The 27072-nt window shown below is 43.1% G+C and overlaps 5 protein-coding genes across 10 annotated transcripts in view; 3 read left to right on the top strand and 2 right to left on the bottom strand.

Annotated features, from left to right (window-relative positions):
- Positions 1 to 180: 180 nt before the first annotated feature.
- Positions 181 to 10639, top strand: LOC117572536 (microtubule-associated serine/threonine-protein kinase 3). Of its 3 annotated transcripts, none has more exons than XM_034255402.2 (11): positions 181 to 689; positions 1802 to 2716; positions 2779 to 3275; positions 3342 to 3934; positions 3996 to 5256; positions 5732 to 6128; positions 6181 to 6515; positions 6587 to 7759; positions 8337 to 8667; positions 8735 to 9685; positions 9746 to 10639. In XM_034255402.2, exons 2-11 carry the CDS (start codon positions 2008 to 2010, stop codon positions 9946 to 9948), a joined length of 6450 nt encoding a protein of 2149 aa, XP_034111293.1. In that variant the 5' UTR covers positions 181 to 689; positions 1802 to 2007; the 3' UTR covers positions 9949 to 10639. The 3 variants fall into 3 exon arrangements, with proteins under 3 accessions (XP_034111293.1, XP_034111295.1, XP_034111296.1); XM_034255404.2 differs by having other exon boundaries at positions 181 to 653; XM_034255405.2 differs by having other exon boundaries at positions 181 to 342.
- A 149-nt stretch (positions 10640 to 10788) lies between these two features.
- Positions 10789 to 12902, top strand: LOC117572540 (probable Ufm1-specific protease 2). Its single transcript, XM_034255409.2, has 2 exons — positions 10789 to 10913; positions 10974 to 12902. Exons 1-2 carry the CDS (start codon positions 10875 to 10877, stop codon positions 12786 to 12788), a joined length of 1854 nt encoding a protein of 617 aa, XP_034111300.1. The 5' UTR covers positions 10789 to 10874; the 3' UTR covers positions 12789 to 12902.
- A 205-nt stretch (positions 12903 to 13107) lies between these two features.
- LOC117572542 (general transcription factor IIH subunit 4) lies at positions 13108 to 15040 on the bottom strand. The gene is made up of 2 exons (XM_034255411.2): positions 14538 to 15040; positions 13108 to 14479 (listed from the first exon to the last, which is right to left on the bottom strand). The coding sequence occupies exons 1-2, from the start codon at positions 14816 to 14818 to the stop codon at positions 13288 to 13290; spliced, it is 1473 nt and encodes a 490-aa protein (XP_034111302.1). The 5' UTR covers positions 14819 to 15040; the 3' UTR covers positions 13108 to 13287.
- Positions 15041 to 15129: 89 nt separating this feature from the next.
- On the top strand, positions 15130 to 17617 carry LOC117572538 (U3 small nucleolar RNA-associated protein 14 homolog A). The gene is made up of 2 exons (XM_034255408.2): positions 15130 to 15627; positions 15687 to 17617. The coding sequence occupies exons 1-2, from the start codon at positions 15229 to 15231 to the stop codon at positions 17556 to 17558; spliced, it is 2271 nt and encodes a 756-aa protein (XP_034111299.1). The 5' UTR covers positions 15130 to 15228; the 3' UTR covers positions 17559 to 17617.
- Positions 17618 to 18593: 976 nt separating this feature from the next.
- The window catches only part of LOC117572537 (protein phosphatase 1 regulatory subunit 16A), a 51251-nt gene continuing 42772 nt past the window's right edge, over positions 18594 to 27072 (bottom strand). For 3 of the 4 annotated variants that reach the window (XM_034255406.2, XM_052004986.1, XM_052004988.1), the window contains 7 exons: positions 25755 to 26387; positions 23265 to 23967; positions 23066 to 23191; positions 22187 to 22262; positions 21999 to 22119; positions 21360 to 21934; positions 18594 to 19848 (listed from right to left, as the gene is read on the bottom strand). In XM_034255406.2, the coding sequence (XP_034111297.1) occupies positions 19232 to 19848; positions 21360 to 21934; positions 21999 to 22119; positions 22187 to 22262; positions 23066 to 23191; positions 23265 to 23967; positions 25755 to 25903 (2367 nt within the window). In that variant the 5' untranslated portion in view covers positions 25904 to 26387 and the 3' untranslated portion in view covers positions 18594 to 19231. The remainder of the gene's footprint in view (positions 19849 to 21359; positions 21935 to 21998; positions 22120 to 22186; positions 22263 to 23065; positions 23192 to 23264; positions 23968 to 25754; positions 26388 to 27072) is intronic. The other variant, XM_034255407.2, reaches the window with a different exon arrangement.

Here is a 27072-nt window from a genome sequence, read left to right on the forward strand (position 1 = left end):
TATTTTTGTCATATTAATCATATTCGCCCTGTAGATGATTAGTTAATCGACTAATAGAAACCAGAGACTCAAATCGATGACATTTAGTCGATATACGATACCCTTTTTATCGCTGGGAGTACTACTATCGTGTTTGCACACACAGTGCTTATCATCCCCAACTCAGTTGAGTTGAGTGTGACCGTAACATCATACAAAAAAGCAATTGATATTGTTACAACGATTTTTCGTCGCTCTAGTTGCCTATTAAAAATCTATTTTTAATAAGTAGTTGTTTTTATTTCGTTGTGCGTGCGGTGCACATGCGTGTGCGAGTCCGCAAATACTTGCTGCCAATATCATGTAATGAGCAAAAAAATAATATACACAAAGTGCATGTAACGTGTGTGTCGTGTATGTTGTGTGTGTGTAACAATCAATTGTTGCCCCACACCTACCTACTCTCTATGTGAGTGTATGTGAGAGTGTGACCAAGAGTGCGTGTCTGTGGCGTAATTGTATGCGTGTGCGTACAAGGCAGTCAGTGGGCGACCCATAAGGAGACCACCGACCATCGGCACACAGCCAGACATACACAGCGACCCCAACACCTACACACGCCCTGTGTGTTTGGATAACAAAAATATAAGGATGTATTTGCCTTGTTTTTCGAGGTGTGTGTGGAGCAGAGTAGCCGCTGAATGACAAATGTATGTGTCATTGTTGTTGCGGCCTGTGAACGCAATTAACTCGACTTTATTTTGTTGAATTTTATTGTGCGTCAAATCCTTTAAATAGGCCCCAACACTGCCCTTGACGGCATAAACCACCACTTGGCAAAATACAAATACAAATTCAATTATCGCACGAGCAAAAATTTAAACATTTATACAGTGTGTGGCATATTCAAGTGTGAGAGTGAGCGAGAAGGCGAGAGAGAGAGGCACAGTTAAATATATTGCATCTGTGTATGTGCGTGTGTGTAAATAAGTGCCACTAAACATACATAAATAAAATAAAAACAAACTCGGAACACTCAACTGATAACCGCAGACCAGCCGTCGACGTCGTGACTACGACAACTAAACAATAATAATAATCACATTGCACATTCTATGCCCACTTTCTTAATACTCTACACAACAACAATTACCTCTGCTCTGTAATTACAGTATATCTCAGATATGTACACACACATGCAGATTATACAATATATTTTGTACTAGTATCAATTTAATTTCTGCTTATAAGCAGAAATAATATTGTATACATATATAGTAAATATAACATGAATGGTATATCGTGCGTTGACACTGAATTTATATATATATTTTTTTTTTATTATTATCATTTTTTTTATACATTTCTCGTGCAAAGTCTCTATTAGCTGGAGATTAACTATCAAATTGACTAAATTGTGCATAATAAAATGAAAAAACAATTTGCAACAACATTGATATTTATTTTACCTTGTACATGTTAATTTTTCAAGTCAATAAGGTTATAAATAGCAGACGTACGAACACTTTATTGGCACACTGTATACAATATAGTATATTGTATTTTGTGATCACTCTTTCAGTAGCTGCTGCTGAACTATTTTATATGCATTTGTGTGTGTCCGTGTGTTGATTTACATATATTGAATTTTCCATTGACGTGTGTGAAAATGAAAATTCAACAGTGAAAATAAACCTAATTTTTTTTTGTCAAATTTGTTGCTTGTCTTGTTTGTGTGTGTTGTTTGTCAAATCAATTGCCAGTGTCTGGGGCGACATTGTTATCTCTCTCGATGCTAATTACTCTTTTTGGTCATTTACAGCAACAGAGCAATAACAGAAGCAGCAACAGCAAAAGCAGCCGAAAGCCGCCATGCTCAGTAACATTAATCAATTGAATAACAGCAGCAGCAGCAGTAGCAGCAAACGAAGTAGCAGCAATAACAACAGCAACATCAGCATCGACAACAACAACTACAGCAATATGCAAGTTTGTTAGGCGCCAAAGCAGCTAATTAAAAACATCATCATGAGTCGCCAGGAGACTTTCGCGTCGGCGTCGCCGTCATCATCGGCACTGTCTACAAAAACTGCAACATCAATGGCAGCAACAACAACAACCGCATCAGCAGCAGCAACAACGAGCACAATATGCAGCAACAAAATCTCGACATCAACCCCACAGAAATGCGACGACTCAACATTGGAGCAGCAGCAGCAGGAGTTCATCAATCGCAGCATTGCCAGCGAAATTGATGCCAGCGATGCCAGCGCCATTTGCGATCTAACCATCAACAGCAGCAGCAGCAGTGGCGTCAGTCCGGTGGCCAAGCGGCAAATGAACTCGGCGAATCTATCGCGCATTCGTCCACAGTCCAGTTACTCGGCGCGAGTGCTCATCTTTGATGATTCGGAGCAAGAGGCAGCTGCAGCTATTGCGGCGGCTGCCTCCTCATTGACAACTGGCCATGCAGCAAATGCATCAACTTGTTCCTCGTTGGCAGCGGTCGCTGATGTCAGCAGTGGCGTTGAGCTGCTGCCAGCATCGCCGGCCAAATTGGGCATCATGGATAATAGCAATAATGGTTCGTCGCTAATGCGCAATCTCAATCTCACGAAAAGCTCTTCTGGCGGCTTATCCGGCAGCTCTGGTTCGTTGCATTCGCGTGGTTACACGGCTCTCTTGCGCAAGATCTCCTATCAGCAGCACACGAATTCGATGCGTGCAGTGAGCAGCGGTAAGTCTGACTAAGATTACTGAGAAACTCGTTTTAAGTTCAATTTTATTCGCTTTCTTTAGAAGCATCAAATCTGCTGCGCATGCGTCACTCGTCGCTGGGCAAGTCGGCGCCCTGTTTGACTGGCAACTATTTCCGCCATGAGCTCTGTGCTCCGCAAGTCCCAACCATGCCCGTTGCTGTGCCTGCGGTGCCTTCGCCTGGCCTCAATATCTCGCGATCGGGCAGCGGCATTGCGCTGTCCAAGCATCATCATTTGCATGGTGTTGTCATGCGCGGCTCTGGATCCGGTAGCGGTGCCAGTGGCTCCAGTGGTGTGGCCCATCACCGTCTCAGTCTGGTGACGAATGCTGCAGCTGTGGCGGCCGGCTCGCGTGCTCATTCCCCGTATTCGGCCAGTCCGGTGGACAGTCCACGACTCAACTCGCCGATGCAATTTGCATTTGCGCCCATTAAACGCATTGCTTCGTGTCGCGGCGTTGTCGATGGCAGACGCTGGTCAGTGGCATCGTTGCCCTCTTCGGGCTATGGAACCACGCCAGGCAGCTCCAATTTATCTGTAAGTCAACTTCATCGCTTGCCAGTTGCAATTGTTCAATTTATCGATAATTTCTATTTCATTTAGTCGCAATGCTCCAGTCAGGAGGCGCTCAACCATTTGCCGCACAACATTCCGCCGGGTCAGGAGGATGCCGCTGCCGTTGCCGCTGGCGCCTGTTGTGCGGAGCATTTGAAGCAGCATTGCCCCAAGCACTGCGCTCTCTTGCTGGCCACGCACAAGCCGCAACAGCAACAGCAGCATGCCCCCAAACTCGCCCAGCTGCAGCCACAGCCATTGAAACCACCGATCGCCTGCATCAATTGCTGTGCCGAACTGAGCGCCACTTGCGGTGGCCATGGCCATGGCCAGGGTCACAGCAGCGGCAGTGGCAGTGGCAGTGGCAGCGGTAGCGGGAACAATAGCGCCAATGCCTCAATGACATCGGTGCCAGGCAATTCTGGTGGCCGCATGTCCCCCTATTTTCGTCCACGCTCACGCTCGCTATCGAGTCCATCGCGTTCGCCTGTGGTGGACAATGAGATTGCTGTTATGAACACGCTGTACAAGGAACGCTTTCCCAAGGCCACCCAGCAGATGGAGGAGCGACTAAAGCATTTCATTAATGAGAACAAAAGCGCCGCTTGCAACAGTTTCCGTGATTCGCAACCCATCGTGCGGTAAGCTGAAGATTTCAATAACAATTGTTACCTTATTAAATTTGTATATTCTTTTTTTCAGCTTTGTGCATCATCAGGTCTTGGAGATGGCTCGTGATTGTCTGCACAAATCGGAGGCCAAGCTGATAACCGCACAGTATTTCTATGAGCTGAGCGAGAATCTAGAGCGTTTGCTGCTCGAGACAAAGGAGAAGTCACCGGAAGCTGCCGCAGAATTGAGTGGTGTCATCAAAAAGTTGCTGTTAATCATCTCGCGACCAGCGCGTTTGCTGGAATGCTTGGAATTCGATCCACAAGAGTTCTACGAACTCCTGGAGGCGGCCGAGGGACATGCCAAGGCCATGCCTGTGATTAAAGCGGATATACCGCAATACATCATTCACAAGCTGGGCCTGAATCGTGATCCCATTGCCGAGTTGCAGCAGGAGCTGCGTGAGACGCAGCAAATGTGCGCGGAGCAAGTGACGGGCGATAAGCTACTGGAGACACAACCTGGAGCACTGCTACTCAATTCTCCGCTCACCTGTGCGGCCAAGCAACTGAGTAGTCTAACGCTGGACAGCATTACGCTGGATGCCAGCAATTCGGGTGGCAGCGGCAGTTGCACGCCACAGCCAATGTTGCCACAGCAACCGCCGCAAACGCCTGTGGCATGCGATGGCCATTCGACGCCAAGTTTTGCCTTGGCTATCAGTCAACTCAACGCATCCGCCGAGGCAACGGTTGTGCAACAGCAACAGCAGCAACAACAACAACAACAGCAACAACAGCAGCAGCAGCAACCGCTGCCGCATGAGAACGACTTTGACATTGCGAAACTGATCTCAAATGGCGCTTATGGTGCAGTCTATCTGGTGAAGCACAAGACGACGCGCCAGCGCTTTGCAATGAAGAAGATCAACAAGAATAATCTCATATTGCGCAATCAGGTGGAGCAAGTGTTTGCCGAGCGTGACATCTTGTCGTTTGCCGACAATCCCTTTGTGGTCAGCATGTACTGCTCCTTTGAAACGAAGAAGCATCTGTGCCTGGTCATGGAGTATGTCGAAGGCGGCGACTGCGGCACGCTGCTCAAGAACATCGGACCACTGCCAGCGGACATGGCGCGCTTCTATTTCGCCGAAACAGTATTAGCCGTGGAATATCTGCATAGCTATGGCATTGTCCATCGCGATCTCAAGCCGGACAATTTATTAATCACAGCCTTGGGCCACATCAAGCTCACCGATTTTGGTCTTTCGAAAATGGGTCTCATGTCGTTGGCCACCAATTTGTATGAAGGTTACATTGACTCGGAGACGCGGCAGTTTTCTGATAAACAGGTGAGCATTTCACATTTCTATTTATATCAACTTGATCTTTGTACTTTGTGGAGACTGTGAAAAGGGTTACAAATTTCACAAAGTATATAATCAGAAAAAATGAAATTATCTGCAATGTGTAATTTAAATAAACACATTTTTGTGTTTATTTTTACTTTAAACGGATGTGTGTCACTCACAGTGATCGCACAATACTTTTGTTAAGCTGATAAACGTAGCAAATGAACAGCTTTTAACTGGATTAAAACAGTTGTGCGATTATTTAAACATTTTTTTTATACAAACGCAATAATCCGAGTTATGCAATGCAAAGGATTTACAGCAAATAAACTACATTTTGTAATTTAAATATAATTTTAAGCAATTATCTTGGGCGGAATTAACGACACCAGACTGAATAAAGTCAAGTTTAATTTATTTTTATAGTTTCTCTTTAAACCTGTTCAAATTCATCATACGTTTTATTTAATTTTAGGTGTATGGCACCCCGGAGTATATTGCGCCTGAGGTGATTCTACGCCAGGGTTATGGCAAACCCGTTGATTGGTGGTCCATGGGCATCATTTTGTACGAGTTTCTTATTGGATGTGTGCCATTCTTTGGGGAAACCGCTGAGGAGCTGTTTGCGCACACTGTCAACGATGACATCGAGTGGCCCGATAGCGAGGACTGGCCAGTGCAATCGGAAGCGAAGGATATTATCACCCAGCTGCTGCAGCAGAATCCACGCGATCGTCTGGGCACTCAAACGGGTGCTTTGGAAGTGAAGGAGCATGTTTATTTCCAGGGCATGGACTGGAACTCGCTGCTGCGGCAAAAGGCCGAGTTTGTGCCGCAATTGTCGCATGAGGATGACACCAGCTATTTTGATAGTGAGTATACCTAAAATTCTTCTTTTCTTTATATTAATTTCATATTTTGCAGCTCGCATGGATCGCTATAATCATGATCTGGGTGGCGAGGACACCGATGACACTGATGATACGCCCGTTATTGGCAGCTTCAACTCTTATACGCCACAATATCGCAAGCAACACTATAGCTGGTCACGTCATGCCACGCCCACATCGACAGATGGTTTCAAGGCGACGCCAACACTGACCACGTTGCCATCGCGTGCCCAGGAAACTGTCTCGGCATCCACAATGCTGGCGACATCATCGACAGGTGCGCTGCCCAAACTCAAGTCAACAGCTGTTGCCCAAGACTCGGGTGTGGTCAACAAGTTCTTGAATACGCCACAGTTGCGTAAATTGGATGTGAGTATTCCAAAAAAAGATGTTTACCTCTACATTTTGAACTTGAACTAATTTGTACTCTTTACTTGCAGCTCTCATCCAGCTGTTTGAAGGTGCCGTCTACACCGGATAGCGAGTTTCTGCCGGAACTGCTGCACAATGTGACCATTGGCAACGATGCCGAGCTGCGCATGCTCAAGCATTACCTGCAACAGCCAACGACGCCGGCAGCAGTGCGTCTGCAGCAGCGTCATAGCATGCCACCGAACACCACAACGATCATTAGCACACCGGCAACGCCTCCACCACCGACTCAGTCGTCCACAGCGACGCCACAGCCTCAGACGAGCGTTAGCAGTTTCTCGCGCAGCACACCGGAGAGTTCGCAAACGGACAGCGACGACTTCTCGCCCCAGATCAATCGCAAGCGCAAGGGCGTCTGTGCACGCGATATTTTGCCACGGTTCTCCATCTCGATTGAGGATGAGACCATCAGTGCTGGCAGCTCCTCCACGGAGAACATGAACATACGCGAGCAGTCGCCATTGGCGTTGCAACATCAACCGAAGTCTATGGATGGCAGCTGCAGTAGCGGACCCTCCTCCTATGGCGTCAAGCATCATCGTTCGCGTTCGATTGTCAAGTCCGCCTCGGCCTTGGGGCTGTCTTTAATATCCTCACTGGATAACACTCAATTGGCAGCGCAGCTGTGTGGCATTCAGTCACCAGGCAGTGCTGGTGGTGGTGGCAATGGTTCGAGCACTGCCAGCTCGAGGGATACATCGCCATGTCGTGAGCTATCGCCGCTGGTGACCAATCTCAAGCCGCCCATCATTATACGTCGAGGTCCGCGTGGTTTTGGCTTCACCGTGCACACTATACGTGTGTATTATGGCGACACAGACTTCTATACCATGCACCATCTGGTCATGGCTGTCGATGAGGGCAGTCCGGCATTTGAGGCAGGACTGCGACCTGCAGATCTCATCACGCATGTGAATGGCGAGGCGGTGCAGGGTTTGTTCCACACTCAGGTGTTGCAGCTGCTACTCAGCGGTGGCGAGCATGTCACCTTGAGAGCCACTCCGTTGGAGCACACTAGCATCCAGAGCGGTGGTCGAAAGCGTGATTTAATGCAGAGTAAATTGGCCAAAAAGGGTCTGAATCGCCAGAAGAAACAGACGAAGCGGGAGCACGACAAAAAGCGGAAGACTTCGTTGTTCCGCCGCATCAGCAGTAAGCGTGCCAATGCCGAGATGCAACAGGTGAGTCACATTTTAATAATTAATTGAAGTAAAACTATGAGGGAAAATTAATGTTAGTTAACTGGTTATCTAGTAAAATATAATATTAGCATTAAATATTGTGGGCGTAGTACTACAATTTTGAACAATTTAGCCCTTGCTTATGAAACCCTATGTTTGAAGAACCCTTAATGTAAATTATTTTATTTATTATGAAAGATCTATTAAGAAGTGAAATGATATGTGAAATTTGTATACACAGCATCCAGAAGGAGGCATCTCCTACCCTAAAAGAATATAAAGTAAAGTATAGTATATAAAGTATATTGATCAGCGTCAACAGCCCAGAAAAACTGGATTTCAGAGACCAAAGGAACTAGAGACTCCAATTGAACAGACAATAACTACTATAGCTTTTATGATTTATAATTTATTTTATGATTGCAAAAATTATATAAGAAATACGTTAAAAATGGGTAGCAGGTATCTCACAGTCGAGCACACTCGACTGTAGCTTTCTTACAAATTTTTGTGTATGTATAAGCAATATTTGCAGAATATAGAACAGTTCTTTAATTATCCCTTAAATTTCTTACAGTACTCGGCAGGCACCAGTTCACCCACCACGCCATCGGCGCGCAATCTTTCACCGCTGGACTCGTCGTATCACAGCAGCAGCTGCTGTCAATCGGCAGCCAACTCATCCTCACAGTCCACGTCGCCATCGTCGTCGTCACCCAACACGCCCACCGGTTCTAATGGCAATGGTAATGGTAATGGCAATGGCAATGGAAATAATGCCATAATTGCTGCACCTGTCGCCGCATTGAGCGTGCAACTGCCGCTGCCACCGTCCAGTCCCGTTGTCCTGCTGCCACATGTGGGCGCCGTGGTCGGAAATAGTGCCACATCTGTGGGCAATGTGCCAGGTGAGTTTTTGATGACGTTGCTTAAAAGTATAGATCTGATATTAATAGTCATGCTATTCTTGTTTAGTATCGCCCACTGGTGTCGTGCCGCAGCTGTATCAGCGTCCATCAACATTGCATGGTCTGAAGCACAAATTGCATGCAGCTGCCACTGGGTCTGGTGGCACTGGAGGCTCGGGTGCAGCGGGTGGCGGCCTCAAGACACTGCACACTTCAAGTAGCAATGCATTGCCCAATCGCCGCAAATCGGTTGGCCATATACCGCTATCGCCGCTAGCACGCACGCCTTCACCATCACCGTTGCCATCGTCACCCACTCGCTCGCCATCCCCGCTGGCCTTTCCGCTGGTGGGTCATCAACCGGGCGCCTCAAATACCACACAGTCCTATAGTCCGGGCAGCACGCTGCCCACGCTGCAGACGGCGGTGAGTGCGAGTAGCAAGAAAGCGGGTTTTGCACGCACTAAATCCGCGGAGCCAAGTTCACCGTTGTTGCGACGCGCTTTGTCGCCAGATCGTTTGCATCCACGCAGTGCTGAGACAAAAATTTCGCCACTATGTTGCTCGCCGCCCATCAAACAGCAGACACAGCATCAGCATCCACGCGTTGTTGCTGGTACCTGGCGCCCCGCAGCTGGAGCAGCTGCAACTGGAGCTGGGACAGTACAGCAGCAGCAACTACAGCAGTTAAGCAGCAATTCAGAGGAATCTCAAAGGCAGGCGACAACGCAAGCGGTTACAGCAGTTGCAGCAACAGTTGGTGGAACACCGGTTGTAGCTGATAACCAAACAACGAACAATGTGGGGGCCATACCAAGCAGCTGTGAGCTCTTGCCACGAATTGCAGAGGAGAAAGATTCGCCTACAAGTACGCAGGACAGTAGCAGCGTCTCAGAGGGCTTTATGCCAGCTATTGAAGAGTATGCGGAGGGTGAATCATCCTCATCGCCTACGCAAACTTTGGAGAAGCCCTCGTCAAAAGAACAGCAGCTCGATAAAGCTAAAAAGACCGAGATGGGTAAGTGTCAATAGTGCATTCCAATTCATAATAGATTGCTAACGAGATTCAAACTTGCAGCCAAAAGTGATGCGTCCAAAAAATCTTCGATTACAACGACAAGGCCAGCAAGCACCAGTGCTGTTCCACTAGCTGTGGGACAACGCAAGGAGCCAACGGCCATTACAACAGCAAGCGCAACAGCTGCAGCAACCACAACAACAACAGCATCTGCATCTGCAACAGCAACAAGCGCTACTCTCACTGCGAAGCAAAAGAAGTAGCGCCACCGGAATGGTTGTTTGTGTTTTAAATTTCATGTTTAACGTTTTATCTAAATGTTTGCAACGTAAATATTTTTAAATCGAAAGGTTAGAAAGATAGAATGAAGGGAAAACGAAACGAAACGAACAATGTAGCCGCAGGAATTTGATAACTAAAATATTCAAGGGATTGTATTAAAAATATGTATGCTTAATTGCGTTCTTTGGCCAAAACACCAAACAAAATTAGCAAAGAAAAAAATGAATTAGTGAATTGTGAAAAAAATAATAATACTAGTAGTTTGTAGTATCTCGTATCTAACAAATTGCTTATTATGTATTGTAAATTAGTAAAGAATCGAAGGAAAATAGAAATGAGGAGAGCAAGATATTCCAGATAAGTCGAAAGCACTAGGAATGTAAGCGCAATTATAGCACACAATTATGAATATTGTATTGTATATAAATATATATAAATGTATAACATTGATAGAATTAACCTTTAGTAAGCAAAAATTGAAAGGGAACGCCCAAGAAAATAATAAATATGCGCCATCGTGCTGGTAACAATTGAGTGAAGTAATGCTAAAGTACGTACATAACATAAAGCTGCTTGCTCAGTTCAATACTAAATGCGTTTTTTGCGAATCTATATTCTATGCCGAATTCAATATATATTATACTATTAAATAAATGTTATATGTGTGTGTAATCAAGATGCTGTTTGCTTTTACATATTCAAACAATTTGTTGCCAGCGCCAATAGCCTGAACTTCTAATGCTGTTGGTCACATTGATTACCGATAGGCACTACAAATGTACATCGCGAGCGATAACAACATATTTACATGTTATCGATAGTTTATTTGCCAGCTGTGCAGTTTGTACCTCAATATACTTCAATTTCACGCCTAGTTTTGGAATAATAAAGAAAAAAAAAGCAAAAAATGCTTCCTAAATTGAGAATATCATCGTTTCTGCTAAAGGTAAATAGTTAAAAGCAATTCCCAAACGTTGCTAGTTACATTTCAACCTTATGCTTGCAGCGACTGGAGCGTGTGAAGCTGCAGTGCAGCGGTTGTTTATATGGCGTATTCTATGGAGATGGCACTTTGCTGCTCTTGAGCTTCAATGTGGAGGCCAGCGTAGGTCAATTGAACTATGAGCACATCCAGCACAAATTCCCAGCCGAACTGGATCTGTGCGGTTTTGTCAATTTCGGCGACTGCACGGACACCGAAGCGAATCTGAATCAAGTGATTTCATCAGTGGACATCACAGATAATCCTATCGTGCTGCAATGTCAACTTGGCACGTTGGTGGGTATGAAGGCATCGTTCCGTGTGCACGGCAAATTGGAGCACGTCCCCTATGAGGTCATGGAGGCGCCACAGCTCTTCAATGACTTTTGTTTTACGCGTTTGAAGTGCGGTTTCTTTTTGCACACACTGCCCACCCCGGAAGCCATTGCCAGGGAGATGCATGTGCTGCGCAAGCGTGTGGCCGATGGCAGTCTGGTCTTCAATGTGGCTCAGACCAAAATCTATGTGAGCAGCAACTGTGGCACACAGCACAAGGGCTTCAACAGTGAATCCCGCATTGAAGATCTCATCGCTGAACTTCCAACGCCAGCTGAAACACCCAGTGGCAACAAGAAGAAGTCGCTGGCTACAGCAGCACAGCAGGTGAAGCACAATGGCGCCGTGGGCTGTGACTACGATGTGATTAACATTGATGTGCTGCGATGCCGCACCCGAGAACCGGCTGTGGGAGATGCAGCTCCTCAACCAGCACTAAGCGTTTGCTTCACACAAGAGGAACCGAGCAAGGTGCAGGTGCCGTTGGAGCTAGAGGCCATGGCCATACTGTGCAAAAAGACGAAGCTATTGCGGCTCTACGATGTGCTCATCGAGAGCATCTGTCGTTCCTTGCGGCTATTCGAGCAATGCCTCAGCGAACGTCTCGTGGAGACGCAGGAAACGGCAACGGGTGCCCAATTGTTGACGCCACGCAGCTATCATTTTTATCCGCAGGAATTTGGACACTTCCTGAGCTGTGCCTACTTGGAGGATCTGGGCGACGATGAGCCAAGTGTGCAGGAGAAACGCAAGCGTCTGCATCGTCAGTTCGCCTTGCCCGCTACACGTCCGTACTTCAGGCGCGCCAATCAATGTCACTTCCAAACTGACGTGGCTGATGTGGCCGCCGTCGAGACGGCAAACTGGACGCCGCTACTTAATACGCATTTGGGTGTGCGACCCAGCGGCGTGACCGATGGCAAAGAGTATCTGGTCAATGGCAACTATCATTACTATCACTATTTGCAGCAGCAGGTGCAAGACAAGGGCTGGGGCTGTGCCTATCGCTCGCTGCAGACGATCTGCTCATGGTTCTTGCTCCAGGGCTACACGGAGCGTGCGATACCCACACATCGCGAAATACAGGAATATTTGCACAAAATCAACGATAAACCAGCCTCATTTGTGGGCTCATCGCAATGGATTGGCTCCACCGAGCTAAGCATGTGTCTGCAGGGATTCCTCAATGTGGATTCGAAGATATTGCACGTGGCTTCGGGAGCGGAGCTCTCAACGATTGCCTCCGAGCTGGCGATGCATTTCCAAACGCAGGGCACACCGGTCATGATTGGTGGTGGCGTCTTGGCGCACACAATCATTGGAGTCGATTATTGTGTGCAGACGGGACAGGCTAAGTTCTTGATACTCGATCCACATTATACGGGCGCTGATGAGTTGGCCACCATTCAGATTAAAGGTTGGTGCGGCTGGAAGGGTATGGACTTTTGGGACAAGAAGAGCTACTATAATCTATGCATGCCCCAACGGCCGATTCTATACTGAACTTTCCATTTTGTTTTTTCTTTTTGCAATTTGCATTTAAGTACGATTTTTGTCAAGCTTTAATGTGTAGCTGTCACGTTGTTTATGTACTGTATTTTATATATTATATATACTTATAAACCTAATTTAAGTTGTTTGCTTGAGAAGTTAAAGAAATGCTGGACTCTCAGAAAAATATCTGTTTAGGCGAGCAAAAAATTTAATTTATAAAAAAATTGCGATTTAAAAAAGATTTGTTTGGAGAAGTTGATCAATCCCATAATAATGATTGACAAAAAATGATATTAAAAATGCTTGCAATATTAAAGTCTCTAGAATATGTTTCAATATGGAACTTTGCCATTTTATTACGATTTGCAGCCTAGAGTCAACTTAACTCAATACAATTAATTGTCTCTTGCAAAGGTCAAACATTAGACTCACTTTTAAACTTATTGTTTTAAATGGTATAACTAAAAATAGGGAAATATGAGGGAAATGGAACGCTTAACTAGCCGCCTTATTTTGAGTACTTTTTCCAATAGCGCTTGACATCGTCGTGTCCATTCTTCTGCACAACCATGGTGCGTGTGCGTTCATTTTGCCACACCAACATATTGATGGATTGCGCATAATCGCGCAGCGTGACAAAATCGTTTTGTGATAGAAACTGATTGTAGACAACGCCCTCGGTATAGGTGAAACGATTGCGTTCCATTTCCCACAATTTGATTTGATCCACAACGGTGGGCGGTAGACAGGATTTCGATTGGATAGCAGACTCGACCAGCTTCATATTGGGATGCGCATACTGCTCCAGATAGCTCACAATCTGTTCGGCTGTAATGCCGCCGCGCAGCGCCTGACGCACTGCATCACGTGTCAGTACGCCGACCACCAGATTGGGGAAACGATAGAGCAACTCGGTGAACAGTCCCAGCACAGCCACCTGCAGCTGTGAGTCTGTGTACGCATAGACGCGATAGTTGGTTTCCACTACAATGTAGCCGCGCTCCTGCATGCGCTCTTCATCCGCTGCCGTCGTCGCTGTGGCCGCATCCTTGTTGGTCACATTCAGAGCAAGACGTGTGGGATAGAAGCGGCACTCCTTGCGCTTGCGCTGATAGACCAAACCAAATTCACGCAAATGCTGTAGAAATGTAAGCATTTGATTGCTCATACCCTCCGAGCTGTAATCGCGTCCCAGTGTCGCAAAACTCAGCTGGAACAGCATCGAAAGGCATTCAGGCAGCGAGATGCCGCGTTCCTCGCATGTCTCCAAATACTGCAACATAAAGTGCCAGACCTGCGCTCGTGTATCCAGCAGCAAGAACTGAAATCCCTGTCGCGTGATAGAAATGCCACCGCGTTCATCGCGCTTCATTAGATTTGCATGCAGCAAAATGCGCACAGCATCTGGGCTAATGGCCTCGGCATCTGAGCCCCCGTTGCGTCCGCCGGTGCCCACCATATAGTGGAGGACGCAGCGCCAGCGGGACATGGCATACGAGTCGAGAAACGGTATATCACGCGGTTTGGAATCCTTGTCCAGCGTGTTAGTCATGGGCCATGGTTTGCCGCCGCCCATGAGCGCTTGACGCACGCTCTTCTTAAATGTGGGCGACAGCTCCCAGGCAGCGAGGCCACCTGGTATGGCCGTGACCCGCCAGACATTCAATGCACTTAGGCAGCTGGTAGCCTCAGCTTGTTCCCTGCAATGAAATCAGATGAATCTACCGGATTCTCATGAAACGAGTACGCTGTACTTACTTGGCAAACTTTTGAGCGCCCCATGAACTGACCACAGCCTGTGGCACTGGCTGATCGATGAATAGTATGCGTATTACGAATTGTCGTGCAATCTCCGGCAACTCTCGAAAGACGGCCAAACAAATGGGCGGATAATGATAGAATTTCTCTAATGTCTCTGGTGTCTGTCGTGTGCGCAGGTATTCCTGAAAGTTTTTGCATTCTAGATTCTCGGGTCCCTGCACCAGAGGAGATATAGCAGCACTACTGCTCGCGTATCGGCCTGATTTTGTATCGGCCATATCACGATGCAACCGAATTTGTTTGACAATTTCGCGTCTCGGTGCGGGGACAATATTTTGGTATTACGCTATCGATAGTTCGATAACGGCTAATAGTGTTGCTGCGCATTAGTACATTAAATTGTGGTATTTTAAAATTCACGGAAAAGTGTTAATAAAAAAAGATTTGCACTTATATTTATGATTGTGAAATAATTTAAAACGCAACACGAATTCTGTTTGAATATAAAACATATAATATTTGTATCACTTTATTATGATACGATTTATTTTGCCTGAGCAGCGTACTAACAATAACGATAATTTACACACTTGTGTCGACTCGATAGCATTCTATCGCTGTCAGCTGTTATCAGGTACCGCGTGTTTTTGTGTGTTTTCTTCTTTTAGATTCTGAAATTAACTCCAAAATGAGTGACGATGAAGAGCAATACAATCCAAAGTCGCACAAAAAGCTATTGCAAGCAATCAGCAACCTTGGCAATGTACAGCACATACGAAAATCCACACGCGACGAGCGCCAGCAGCAACAGGATGAATTTCAGCTAGTGAAGCGCAACAACAACAACGCGGAGCATGCTCCACGAGCAGTTGGCGTCAATGACTTGGTGCAGATATTGCGCAGCTCCAAGCACATTGCCACCGGTAAGAAACTGAAAAATGTACATAGCTCGAAGAAGGTGCTGGAGAAGCCGCTGGAAAAGCCGGCAGCTGATCGCATCAAGCGTAAAATTGGCTATGAAGGTGTGAAGAAAAAACTTGGTCGTTGGGATGCCATCGTGTCCAAGCAACGTGCAGCGGAAACACAGGTAAGTGTGGTGCAATTTGGCTATTAAAGCACATTTATAAAATTTCAATTTGCCGACAGATATTTCCCATACCATCGGATACAATTTACATTAATACGGCTGCTCATGTGAAAAATCTAAAAGGCCGTGTTAAATCGGATTTGGCCAAAGAGCTAGAGGCCAGTGATCAAAAGCTGAAGGAGTTACGCAAAGCCCAGATAGGCGACACCACGGATGAGAAGGAGCTGGCCAAGAAAGAGCGAGAATTGTTGGAAAAGAAGTTGACACGTGATGAACTCTTTGCACGTCGCAAAGAGTTGGCTTATTTGAAGATGCGTGAGTCCCAGAAATCGGCTAAGGCGCGTTTGCAGAACAAAATTAAGTCGAAGAAGTATCACAAGCTGCAGAAGCGACAAAAGATTTTGGAGCAAATCAAGGAATTCGAAGTGCTTCAAAAAACAAACCCAGAGGCAGCACTCGAAAAGCTAAATGCGTTAGAGAAGAGTCGTGTGATAGAGCGCGCTAGTCTGCGGCATAAAAACACCGGCACGTGGGCCAAAAATCTGCAAGTGCGCGCCAAGTACGATAAGGATGTTCGCAAGGATCTGGCAGAACAATTGGCTGTGAGTCGTCAGCTTACCGAGAAGAAAATTGAGTCGGAGAGTGAAGATGAGCAGGAGATGAAAGTGGAAACTGATGCGCCAGTGCCCACCGATCCATTCAATCCTTGGACAAAAGGCAAGGCAGCACAAAAAACTGCTGAAAGCCAAGCGGATGAGGAGGATCCCAACTGGCGAAAGTATTGGACTGAACGTAATGCAAATGAAAAACTTCTTGCCGAACATCAAGCGGATCTGAAAGCTGTTAAGGAAGAGAAAGAGCAGGAGAAGAAGACCTCAAAAGCGCCCAAAAAGAAGCCAATTAAAAAGAAAAAAGCCAATGTTACTGTGGAAAATGGCTGGGTGGTTGAGGAAGTAGATTCACCAGCAAAAGCTGAGACAATTGATGATATTTTTGAGCAGCATGACGAAGATGTGCGTCAAAAATTAAGTAAAAAACTGGAAAAATTGAAGAAACAAGCGGAAATACTGAAGCAGCCAAAAATGAAAGCGAAACCGACGAAGAAGAAACGAGATGAATTAAAAAATCTCAAGGATTTGGCTTTTAAGAAAACCAAGCAGCGCATCGAGATCGATGAACCACTCAATCAAGAGGAGGAGCCATCACAGCCGTCTCTGGATGTGGTTAATAAACTAACGACGACGGAGGAGACTGCAGCAGAACCATCAGCCGATAGTGCAATTGATCCGAATAAAGTCACAACCATAACGTTGAAGCAGAGAATGCGCGATTTGGATGCCATTAACGATGCTTTGGCGGAAGATGATGAAGCTGACTATGATGAGAGTGATGCTGCGGCAGAGCGTCAATTGACCATCAGTCAGGCGTTTGAGGATGATGATATTATTGCTGATTTTAACAAAGATAAAACGAAAGACTCCGAGATAAAGAACGCGGAGATACAATTAGCTATGCCCGGTTGGGGTTCGTGGGCAGGCGCAGGCATATCGCAAGAGGTGCTAAATAGACGCAACAAGCGACTGTTGCTCAAATTGGCGGCACCGGAAAAGCGACGCGATGAGAACAAGGATAATCTGTATATTAACGAGACGACCAACAAACAGGCGCGTGCACATATGGTCTCCAGCATACCGTTCCCCTTCAAATCCCTGGCCGATTATGAGGCCAGCATTCGTGCACCGATTGGGCGTAATTTTGTGCCGGAAACGGCATTCCGCATGATGACACGTCCGGCTGTTATCACGCGCAAGGGTCAAGTTATTGAGCCAATGAGCGAAAGTGAATTGGTCAAACCGGATCGACGATTACGTCATGTGGTGGACAGAAGGATACAACGTTTGCCACTCCACCAAAAGGCTAAGATAGCATAGATTTAAATAAATAAAATTATATTAATATGAATTAAAATGAAACCATTTTTATGAAACAAAACACTTATTTTTAATTTGCTGCGCAGCTGTAGCGTATACTTAATGGGGGAATCGATAACATCTTGTAGCCGAATGTCGAAGCAATCCGATTAATGTAAAGGAGACGCCATGAATTATCGATATTTCTGTGTGAAAAAGCTCTTTCCGGCAGTTTACTTACTTTGCAAAGAATTGTGGTAGAATTATTAGAAAGGAAAAATCGTGATGGTTCTTTTTTGAGGATATTTGTCTCATTGTTTTTTTTTCATTGGTTTATTTTACAAAACTTGTTTCTACTGCCAATAAATAGCTCGTTCGTGAGCCAAATAATTCAAAGGAAAGTCTCATTGCTAAATTGCGCGTTGTATTTGTTTCTTAATTATCTGGAATTTCGTACATTTAGACGCTAAAAATTGTATAAATTTCAATATATTTTTTTATATGTATATAAATAATACAATTTTCATATTAACTAAATTCAAATCACGCAGAGCAAAGTATGTAATTGCAAATAACATTGAAATAGTAAAGAAAAAAAAATACAAAAAAATAAGAATATGAAAAACGGTTTATTTTCAATTGGAAGCTGCAAAATGTATGTAAATTTGAATTTTATTTTTGACATTTAGATGAATATATGATTTGTGGATTTTATTTTTGTGTTTAAATTTTTTCTTTTCTTTTGAATTAGTTTATTTTTGAATTGCTTATGTGCTTGCAATTTAACTATTGCATTGCTTTAATCATTCATTTTTGTAAGTAGCTAGAATTTTGCTAATATATACGTATGTATGTAATTTAATTATTTATATGTATTGTATATGTACTCGTATATAGTATATTTTATACTTTTGCATAATACTTTGCTTTGCCATTTTTTTTTTGCACATACGAAGCAAAACTTTAAGAACTAGAAAAAAACAAAAGTTCTTAACATTTTCTTAACAATTTCTCTTAACATTTACAAACTAGCGTAAACTGCTCACATCAAATTGGTTGTTTTCTTTTTTTCTTCGTTTAGTTTTCATTTTGTTTTTTTTTTAATAAACATTAAAATGTGTAAACATATACATATATCGTATATATAAATTTGTATCGTATTTTGTTGTGTGTGTGTGTGTGTGTGTTTGTTTGTTTACAATTAATATTTTAACTGGCTTAGGAAATGCCACGACTTTGAGCCGTTTTTCTCGAATGTGGAGCTCATAGAATTGAACCCATTTGTATACACATTTATCATTTGATTTTACAATTATTGTTTATCATTTACAAATTGAATTCGCAATTGTTTGCTTATCGAACTCTTGCTGCTACTAAAATGCTAATTAAAGACACTTTTTGCTTTTGCTACCCAATTCGCCAGGTTGCCAGGCATTTCAAAATTGCTAATTGTTGCTCAAATTGTTTACCAAATATTTAACAAATAGTACAACATGCACACATAACATATTCCCCCCCACTTTCCCTACCCAATTATCCAACTAATCCCCCCAGTTACCCACACATACACACAAATTTTGGTAAGCTTAACGGCTGGCAATCCTTTCTGCTTTTGTTGTTGTTGCTGTTTAATACCCTGTTTATTTTGTAGTCCGCTGTGGTTTTCGCTCTCTCTCTCTCTTTCTCTGCTAGTTTTACATGAGCACACAGCATTTGCGACTGGAACTGGTGCTGTCGCTGACCACATCGCCGGTGATGCCGCTGAATTTGTTAACCGAATTCGCGTTGGCCGCAGACGCTGGTCCAGCTGCTTCGAAGTCCAGCAAACTGGGACTCATTGAGCCAAGTCCAAGCGGTTGTGTGGCAATTGGTCCGTTGGCACCGTTGTTGTTATTGTTGTTGTTGGCGCTGCTGTTGTTATTGTTGTTGTTGTTGTTGTTGTGATTAACCGTAGTGGCGGCTCCTAAAACAGAACCATTAGTTGTAGTATTGTTGCACGTTGCACTTGCCGCCGATGTTGTGGCAGTTGTTGCTGTTGCTGTTGTTGTGGATGAGAGTTCGAAATTGTTCAGCACATTGGCAGTGCGTGACAGCGAACGTTGCTTTTTCAAATTTGATAAAGTAACGGCACCCGCATCCATAGCAACATATTGCTGATGTTGCTGCTGCTGCTGCTGTAGTTGCTGTTGCTGTTGCTGATGTTGCAACAGCAGCGCATGTTGCTGCAACTGTTGTTGATGTTGCTGCTGATGCTGCTGTTGATGAGTATGTTGCTGGTGGTGCTGCTGCTGATGATGCGTGCTGTTTGTGTCTACATGAGTGTGGTGTTGTTGGTTGTGTTGTGTGTTGATGAGTAGTGAGTGGGTTGGTTGGTTGGTTCGTTTGTTGTTTGATTGTGGCATGGCGTGGCGTTGATGATGATGCGGACGAGCAGGCGAAACGAGGCGAGGCAGGCAGACAGGCAGAGACGAGACACACACAAAACGAGCGCAACGAGCCAAACACAAAAAATAAACATAAAAATTACAAGCAAATGTTATTTAACTTCTTTTTATATAGAGTCACTTTCAATGGCACATTTTTTGTATACTCTACTACAACAACTCTGTCAGTAGCACAAGCGACCAAGTGCAGCATATATAAAATCAGCACTCAACGCTTAACAATCGAAAGCATTTCAGTATATAGTCATAGATAATACTTGATGGCTTAGAAGCAATTGCAGTAAGAGCTGAATATTTAGAAACTCATGAGGAGCTTGATCTGCTTTTAGTATATTATTTCATTTCATTTAGTAGTTACTCAAAGTGAGGTCCGAAAATGCTTGAAATATTTTGTTCAAATAGAAGTTTTTATAAAGAAAGTTTCTCGAGCATAAAGATATGTATTTTTGTAATAAGAAAAGTTTGAGTTCTAAAATATTTTAGAGCCCACAAATTTCTTAATTCAATATACTTTTTGTATATATCACTTTATTTATATTTTATAGCTATGAAATTTTTTATTACAGAAATATATACTTTTTAGACAAATTTCTTAATACAATATATATATTTTTATATAAAGAAATATCTTTAAAAAATATATATTTTTGTAATAAGAAATTTCTTAGTTATTAAAAATTAAAAGTCTTCTATTCCTCTCATTCATTATTCATCATTAATTGTTCTACAGTCTTTTAAATAATTCTTTCTAATGAAAGCCAGCTGTAAAAAGTTTGCATTCTGTTTCACTAATACGAAAACAAAATAATTAAAATTCATGTCAAATTAGATTCATATTATATGATTATGCTCTACATTTTGCTAAAATGAAAAACACAAAATGCAGTCTAAGTCATTAAAACATAATAAACATAATTGAATGCAATGAAGCGAAAATGCGAATCAAATTATTTTAACGAGCTAACAAAAAACAAGAAAAGATGAATGGCAAACAAAAGCTATACAAAAGCTGAAATTAAAATGTCGTGAATGAAGTGAGAACAAAACAATGAAATTATTCGACAGGGTATTTCTAAGTCGTGCTAATCACAGCTAGAAACATGCTTGCTTTCAGCGCATTTTGAGTTGACTTAATTTTGTTTTCTCTCTGTTTTTTATTTTAGTAGAGTCGTTAAATACACATTAGACATTGACATTGACACAAAGGAAGCATTTAAGCGGCGCTTCTTGATTGGTGCTAGCTACAGTACGAGTTGTGGATGTAGATACGAATGTGTGTGTGTGTGTGGGGTGTGGCAACTTTGATGTAGTACTACATCGTGTTAGGGGATTAAGGGGAAGCACAGACTGAGTGACTGCTCACTCTTTTATTACTTACCCACTAGCACGGTGACCTGTACGTTGATTTTGCCATTGCCCGCCTCCTTGGAGGATTGGATTTGCACCGCTTCGGCGCTCGCAGCCGTGCCCTTGTCAGTCAGTATGACAGCTGCCGCAGAGGTGGCACGTTGCAGCTCTCCGCCAGAGTCGCCACCAGCTCCAGCAGCAGCTCCACCTTGGGCCTTCAGCAGCAGCTGCTCATCGTTTTCGCGTCCATCGGGCGGACGACGCGGCAGATAGGAATGTGTCGTTGTGAGGATAACATTGTCCACGGCATCCGCGGATTTGGAGTGCGATAACAATTGGCCATTCAAGCTGGCGGTGGAGGGACGCTTTTCAGCAGTATTTACATTATTATTGTTGTTGCTGTTGCCGTTGCTGCTGCTCGAACTGGTGCTGGTCGTGTGATAGGCATAACCATTGGGCAGATCGGCAGCCGCAGTTGTGCTGGTGCTGGTGGAGGTCGTGTCTGTGGCCTCCTGTGCCTGCAGACGCAGACGAGCCTCTTCGACGGCATCCTTTTTGGTTGTAAGCGTTTTGTCGCGCAGACTGGTGCGACGCACCGATTGGGCTCTAAATGAATCAGGTTGATTGGATTAGACTCGATTTGAAATTGATTGGACAACATGTCAGTTACCTGGTGTTGTTGCTCTGCGAGCGTCGAACGCGCCGTCGTTGCGCCTCCGCCAGTCGTTTGCTCTCCTGCTCCGTTTTCAGCTGCTCAATGCGTTCACGTATCTCGGGATCTTCGCAGATATCTAGTTGGTAAAAAGGAATTATATTTTGTAAAACACTTTTGTTTTTCTTTGACTAAATGCTGCTTACCCGAGGGCGTCTCATCGTCCTTGTTGCGCACATTCAAATCGGCGCCACATTGCGCAAGCATCTCAAGAACTTCGAGCTGTCAAGAGAAACTCATAAGTTAAATTGTAGCAAGTAAGAAAGTTATAAGTAAGTATGACATACATATGTATACAATACAGAAACACTTTATTAAAACAATGCAACACAATATGTTACATTGCTAGCTCAGAAACTATGTCGAATAGTAACATGAAGTTTTGACACAACAATAAGTTTTACTTTATGAGATTTTCTATGTATTATATGTAATTATGTACGAAATTATTTCTTGAGCAACTGCCGAGTTTTGTTTTTTATAGGTTTGCAATGAGATGAATTCATTCTTATAATTTAAAACTAAGCTCGCTTCAACTTCTTTTTGCAGACAAAGAAGAGAGTAGCTAACCTGCAAAATAAACCTGTCGCAAGATGTCTTGTAGACTCTGATATATAGGAGTTTCTCAGACGTAGTTATATCAGCTCGTTAAAGGTAATAACGAAATGCAATAAACTACTATATATTAATATGAGTTTCGAAAGAAGGAAGTTCCGATATTATGAAAGGTGGAGCAAAGAATTCATCACTCATCTTTGATTTGATTTTCAAACAGATCTTGATTGGCTATGATTCGGGGCGTATACTTAATATTGTAATAAATAAAACCGTTTTACTGAATTATTAAGAGGTTGAAAAATTAATGCATTAATTAATTCAAATTGACATTCCCCGGTTTATATAGCTTCTGAGTTTTACCTTAATATGCAGACAAACAGACAGATTGACGTTTCTTCTATATGCACAGAATTTTGTTAGTATTTGCTTATCAGTTTTTAAAGTATTATGTTGTGGCTTTGACTTACATGCCCCCAACAGGCGGCCGCATGCACCGGCGTCCACAGATCCTTGTCCATGGCATCCACATTGACGTGCTGCTCCAGCAGAAACTCCACCACACGCACATAGCCATTGGCAGAGGCGATGTGCAGCTGGAAATGAAAATAAAATACAGATTCATTTATTTTTATATTTGTTAAACAGTTTTCTATATCTCCGACTCACCGGTGTGGCACCTTGATAGTCTGGCTCCTCGAGATCGCCGCCAATGCGCGCCAGCTCCATCAGATCTTTGAGCATCACGCGCTCCGTGGAGGAGCGCGTCTCATCGATCAGCTCCTGGGTGACGCCACGCTGTGCCATCTCGCCCTCGATGAAGTCGAGCGTGTTCTCGTCGTCGCACAGATCGTAGGGCATGTTGCCGTCGGTGTTGACCGCCAGCAGGTTGGCATTGTGGCGTATGAGTATGCGCACCAGATCCAAGTGGCCGCAGGTGGCAGCCGCATGCAACGGCGTCCATTTATCACTGTCCTGCGAGTCCACATTCGCCCCATAGTCGAGCAGCAGCCGCAGCATATCGACATTGTTATCGATGCAACACTGATGCAACGCCGTCAGTCCATCCTCATTTGCGGCATCCGGTGTGATGCCATGTTGCAGCAACGCCGCCACCTCGGGCATATCATTCCGCGACGCTGCCTCCAAGAGCACCACGCTATTCTCGAACGAAATGTGCCGCCTGCCACTCAATGTGCCCGATCCATTCGCATGCCGAAAATGATGTGTTGTATCTCCCGCGCTGCCATTCAACAGACTCGCAACGTTGCCACCGCCGCTGCCCCCGTTGCTCGCCTGCCCCTTGGCCCGTTGCAGCTTCAGCCATTCCTTCTCCTTCTGCCTCGCAAGTTTCAGCTGCTGAGCACGCCGTCTAAGAAGCGAGAGAGAACAACTCGATTAAAGTGCATTGCATAGAGATCATCCAACGACTCGAATATATCAACTTTCTCTACACAGTTTAAAATCAATCAAAACTTGCACAACTTTTCTTCTTCTACTTTGCTGTGGCAGCCACACGCATTCTATAAGAAAAAGTCTCAGCCACGTTGCAGTTTCCAGTTTGCTGCAGCAAAAGTTTCTCGAATAACATAAGAAGCGTTAAATTGAATGCGAATTTAATTGTTTACAACAGCAAATTGCAACTTCTTCGTCTTGGTCTTCGTCTGTCTTCCTGAATTGGCAACAGCTTCTTTTGCCTCGAACTCGTAAAAATAACAAACAACAATTTAATGTTCTTTAATTAAAATAAAACAGATACCGCAGCATCTGTTTCGCTTCCCTTGCATCAAGTTTAGCCAATAAATCCCAACTGCTTTTGGGATACAACAGAAATAAAATGGGTTTGTATGTTATGACTATTTGAAAACTAATTAATTATAATTATTTCGCACTTTGCTTTTGCGAAAATTGACACATTGACATCACAATAAAATTGCACGTGGGCGAAATTATAAAACAGTGTTTAAGGTAACATAACATAACATTATTGAATTGCAGTTTTGCATTTGCATTTGCTGTAGCAGAAGATTTTAAATGAAAAATATATTTATATTTAAAAATGTTTTACATATTTTTAAAAATCTTTAAATTAAAAATAAAAAATTCTTTGCATAAAACTTTTTTGTAATCTATCATAAAATTCAATTTTCTGTTCATTGACAAAAACTACATCAATTTTTCCATTTACATATTTGTTTATTTTGTTATGAGGAAGTGATGAAGAGCTGAAGTTCAAAGAGCATTTACAGTTGATATCGATATAACTCTTGTAAAAACACTTTCACTCTATCGAATCCCTTTTGTTTTCTTTTTTTTTGTAATAATGTGGATAGTTTTCAAACGCATTTTCATTAAAAATAATAACTGAGTTATTGGCTCAATTTGCTGGCAATCTCCTTTGTTGATGAAATTTTAAGAACGTTTTTCACTAAACCTTTGGGATATACATTTTCACGTAAAGCTTTTAATAATTGATACTCATAACATTCTCTGAAGTCTTTCTATAAGTCTCTTGCTAACAAGCCTACTAAATTGTCTACTAAATAATTTCTCTACAATGCGATTTCAAAAATTTATAGTCGCATTTTCCATTACAATAATTTTTCTATAAAGCTCTTTACTTATTCTGCAATTTATAATCAAATGTGTTAAAATAAGTACAAAATTGAAGGTTAAAAAATGTTTTCGAAATCAATCAAAAAGAAATTTATGCAAGATGATTTGTAATTGAAATATCTTTAAAGTCATTAAAATTTTTAAAAACACTTCCTGAATTTTCAATATATTTGTTTATGATAATAATTTTAATGACCAAAAATTGAAATCGTTACTGAAATTTACTGCAAGTAAATAGCAGATATCAATCTTATATTCATCTGTTGAGAATATTGCTGCACTATAATATTTATTTTAAATTTATTACTAATAAATAGGGATTGTTGTGATTGCGATATCTTCAGAATATTTATGTACTATAATAATATTTCTTTGAAATTTCTTGTTCTTGACTGAAATTTATTACAAATAAATTGCAATAATAATACTACTATAAAATTTCTTTGAAATTTCTTTTTCTTCACTGATGACAATATTTCTTTAATTTTTAAATTTAATTTTCTCGATATTCTTCCACACATATCTCAAGCATTATCTACTTACAGTCTGGCCAGCTGGAGTCTCTCGTGGGTTGGCAGACTCTCGACAGTCTGCATCTCGGCCACGAGATCGGCGTGCTCCATCTTGAGTTGCTTCGTGTAGCTGGCATCCTCCTGACTTTTGCGCTGTATCAAAATGCCCTTTTTGATCATGATGTCGTTGCTCACTTGATATGTATGCGTTTGGTTTAAAATTTTATTGAGTTAGCACAACAACAATTGTTTGCCTCCTAATGTTGTCAGAGCAGAGCAGCAGCAGCAGTTGATGATGATGTTCTTCTTATTGTTGTTGTTGCTCTGGTTATTCGTCTTCTTCTTTGTCGTTTGAATGCAAATTGTAATTTGCATCTTTGAATTTGATTTCCGTTTGTTGTGTCTCTTGTGGCTTTATTGTTGTTATCATTGGTGCAGCTGCCACAACTGACTACGAACAGCTTCTGCTCTTACTATTATTATTATGATATTTGTTGTAGTTGTTGTTGTTCTGGTTGTTGTTGTTGCTGCTGCTGCACTGCACCCGAGGCAGCTCTCATGGCAGCAGATTGTCGTCACGGTGTTATTTTATTTTGCTGCCTCTGCCTCTGCTGCTGTGTTTACTTTTGATTTCAAGGGTTTTCTGCTTTTCTCAGCAACTTTTCTGCAAAAAAAAAGAAACGTAGAATTCATATGTTATTCTATGCATATTATACACACACAAAGTTATTGTAGTTAAAGCCAAGAGAGAAATGCATTGGGCCAAAATCAAGTTGCATGATAAACTCAACTCGGTTCGGTTTGGCTTAAGCAAGATGAATGGATGCTGGGGCCCAGTTCGTTGAAGCAACAGGACTCTGCCAGGCAATTGTGCTAATGGATCAGCTATCAACTATCAACAGCAGAGAGACAGACCGACAGACAGACCGACATTCCATGACCAGAACCATGTTCATCCTTTTAGTTTTATTATTTTTTTGGGTGCGCTCAACTGTGCGAATAATGTGAATACGTCATTCATGTGCTGTCCATGTCCATGTCCTTCGTGCTTGGTGCTTGGTGCTGCGATAGTCCCAAATCCACAAAGAGTTGAAGCATGGAAGCATTCAACAGCAATTTCCCCAACGGAGTTCGAGTTCGAGTTTATTTGACTTGGCTACTGACTTTGTCTGATTTTATAAAGAGCATTTTTAAATAACACTCTCTGCACTGAGAAAGCGCTTTAAACAATCTGCCAACTCAACTAACTTGCTAATTTACTATGCTTGCGCCCTGCTTGCCTCAAAGCAGCCAGAAAAGGTGTGTGGCAGGATGTGTGTGTGGCAAGTTGCTTGCTACTGCTGCACAGC

The sequence above is a fragment of the Drosophila albomicans genome, chromosome 3, assembly GCF_009650485.2.
Source record: "Drosophila albomicans strain 15112-1751.03 chromosome 3, ASM965048v2, whole genome shotgun sequence".
Taxonomy (NCBI): domain Eukaryota; kingdom Metazoa; phylum Arthropoda; class Insecta; order Diptera; family Drosophilidae; genus Drosophila; species Drosophila albomicans.

Excerpts from the sequence above, each read along its gene's own strand:
- LOC117572542 (XM_034255411.2), bottom strand. The coding sequence starts at position 14,818 with ATGGCCGATACAAAATCAGGCCGATACGCGAGCAGTAGTGCTGCTATA. Across the intron at positions 14,480-14,537 it reads GGCGCTCAAAAGTTTGCCAA|GGAACAAGCTGAGGCTACCA; the intron begins GTAAGTACAGCG and ends ATTTCATTGCAG.
- LOC117572536 (XM_034255402.2), top strand. The coding sequence starts at position 2,008 with ATGAGTCGCCAGGAGACTTTCGCGTCGGCGTCGCCGTCATCATCGGCA. Across the intron at positions 3,276-3,341 it reads CAGGCAGCTCCAATTTATCT|TCGCAATGCTCCAGTCAGGA; the intron begins GTAAGTCAACTT and ends TATTTCATTTAG. Across the intron at positions 6,129-6,180 it reads TGACACCAGCTATTTTGATA|CTCGCATGGATCGCTATAAT; the intron begins GTGAGTATACCT and ends CATATTTTGCAG.
- LOC117572540 (XM_034255409.2), top strand. The coding sequence starts at position 10,875 with ATGCTTCCTAAATTGAGAATATCATCGTTTCTGCTAAAG. Across the intron at positions 10,914-10,973 it reads TATCATCGTTTCTGCTAAAG|CGACTGGAGCGTGTGAAGCT; the intron begins GTAAATAGTTAA and ends TTATGCTTGCAG.
- LOC117572538 (XM_034255408.2), top strand. The coding sequence starts at position 15,229 with ATGAGTGACGATGAAGAGCAATACAATCCAAAGTCGCACAAAAAGCTA. Across the intron at positions 15,628-15,686 it reads AACGTGCAGCGGAAACACAG|ATATTTCCCATACCATCGGA; the intron begins GTAAGTGTGGTG and ends ATTTGCCGACAG.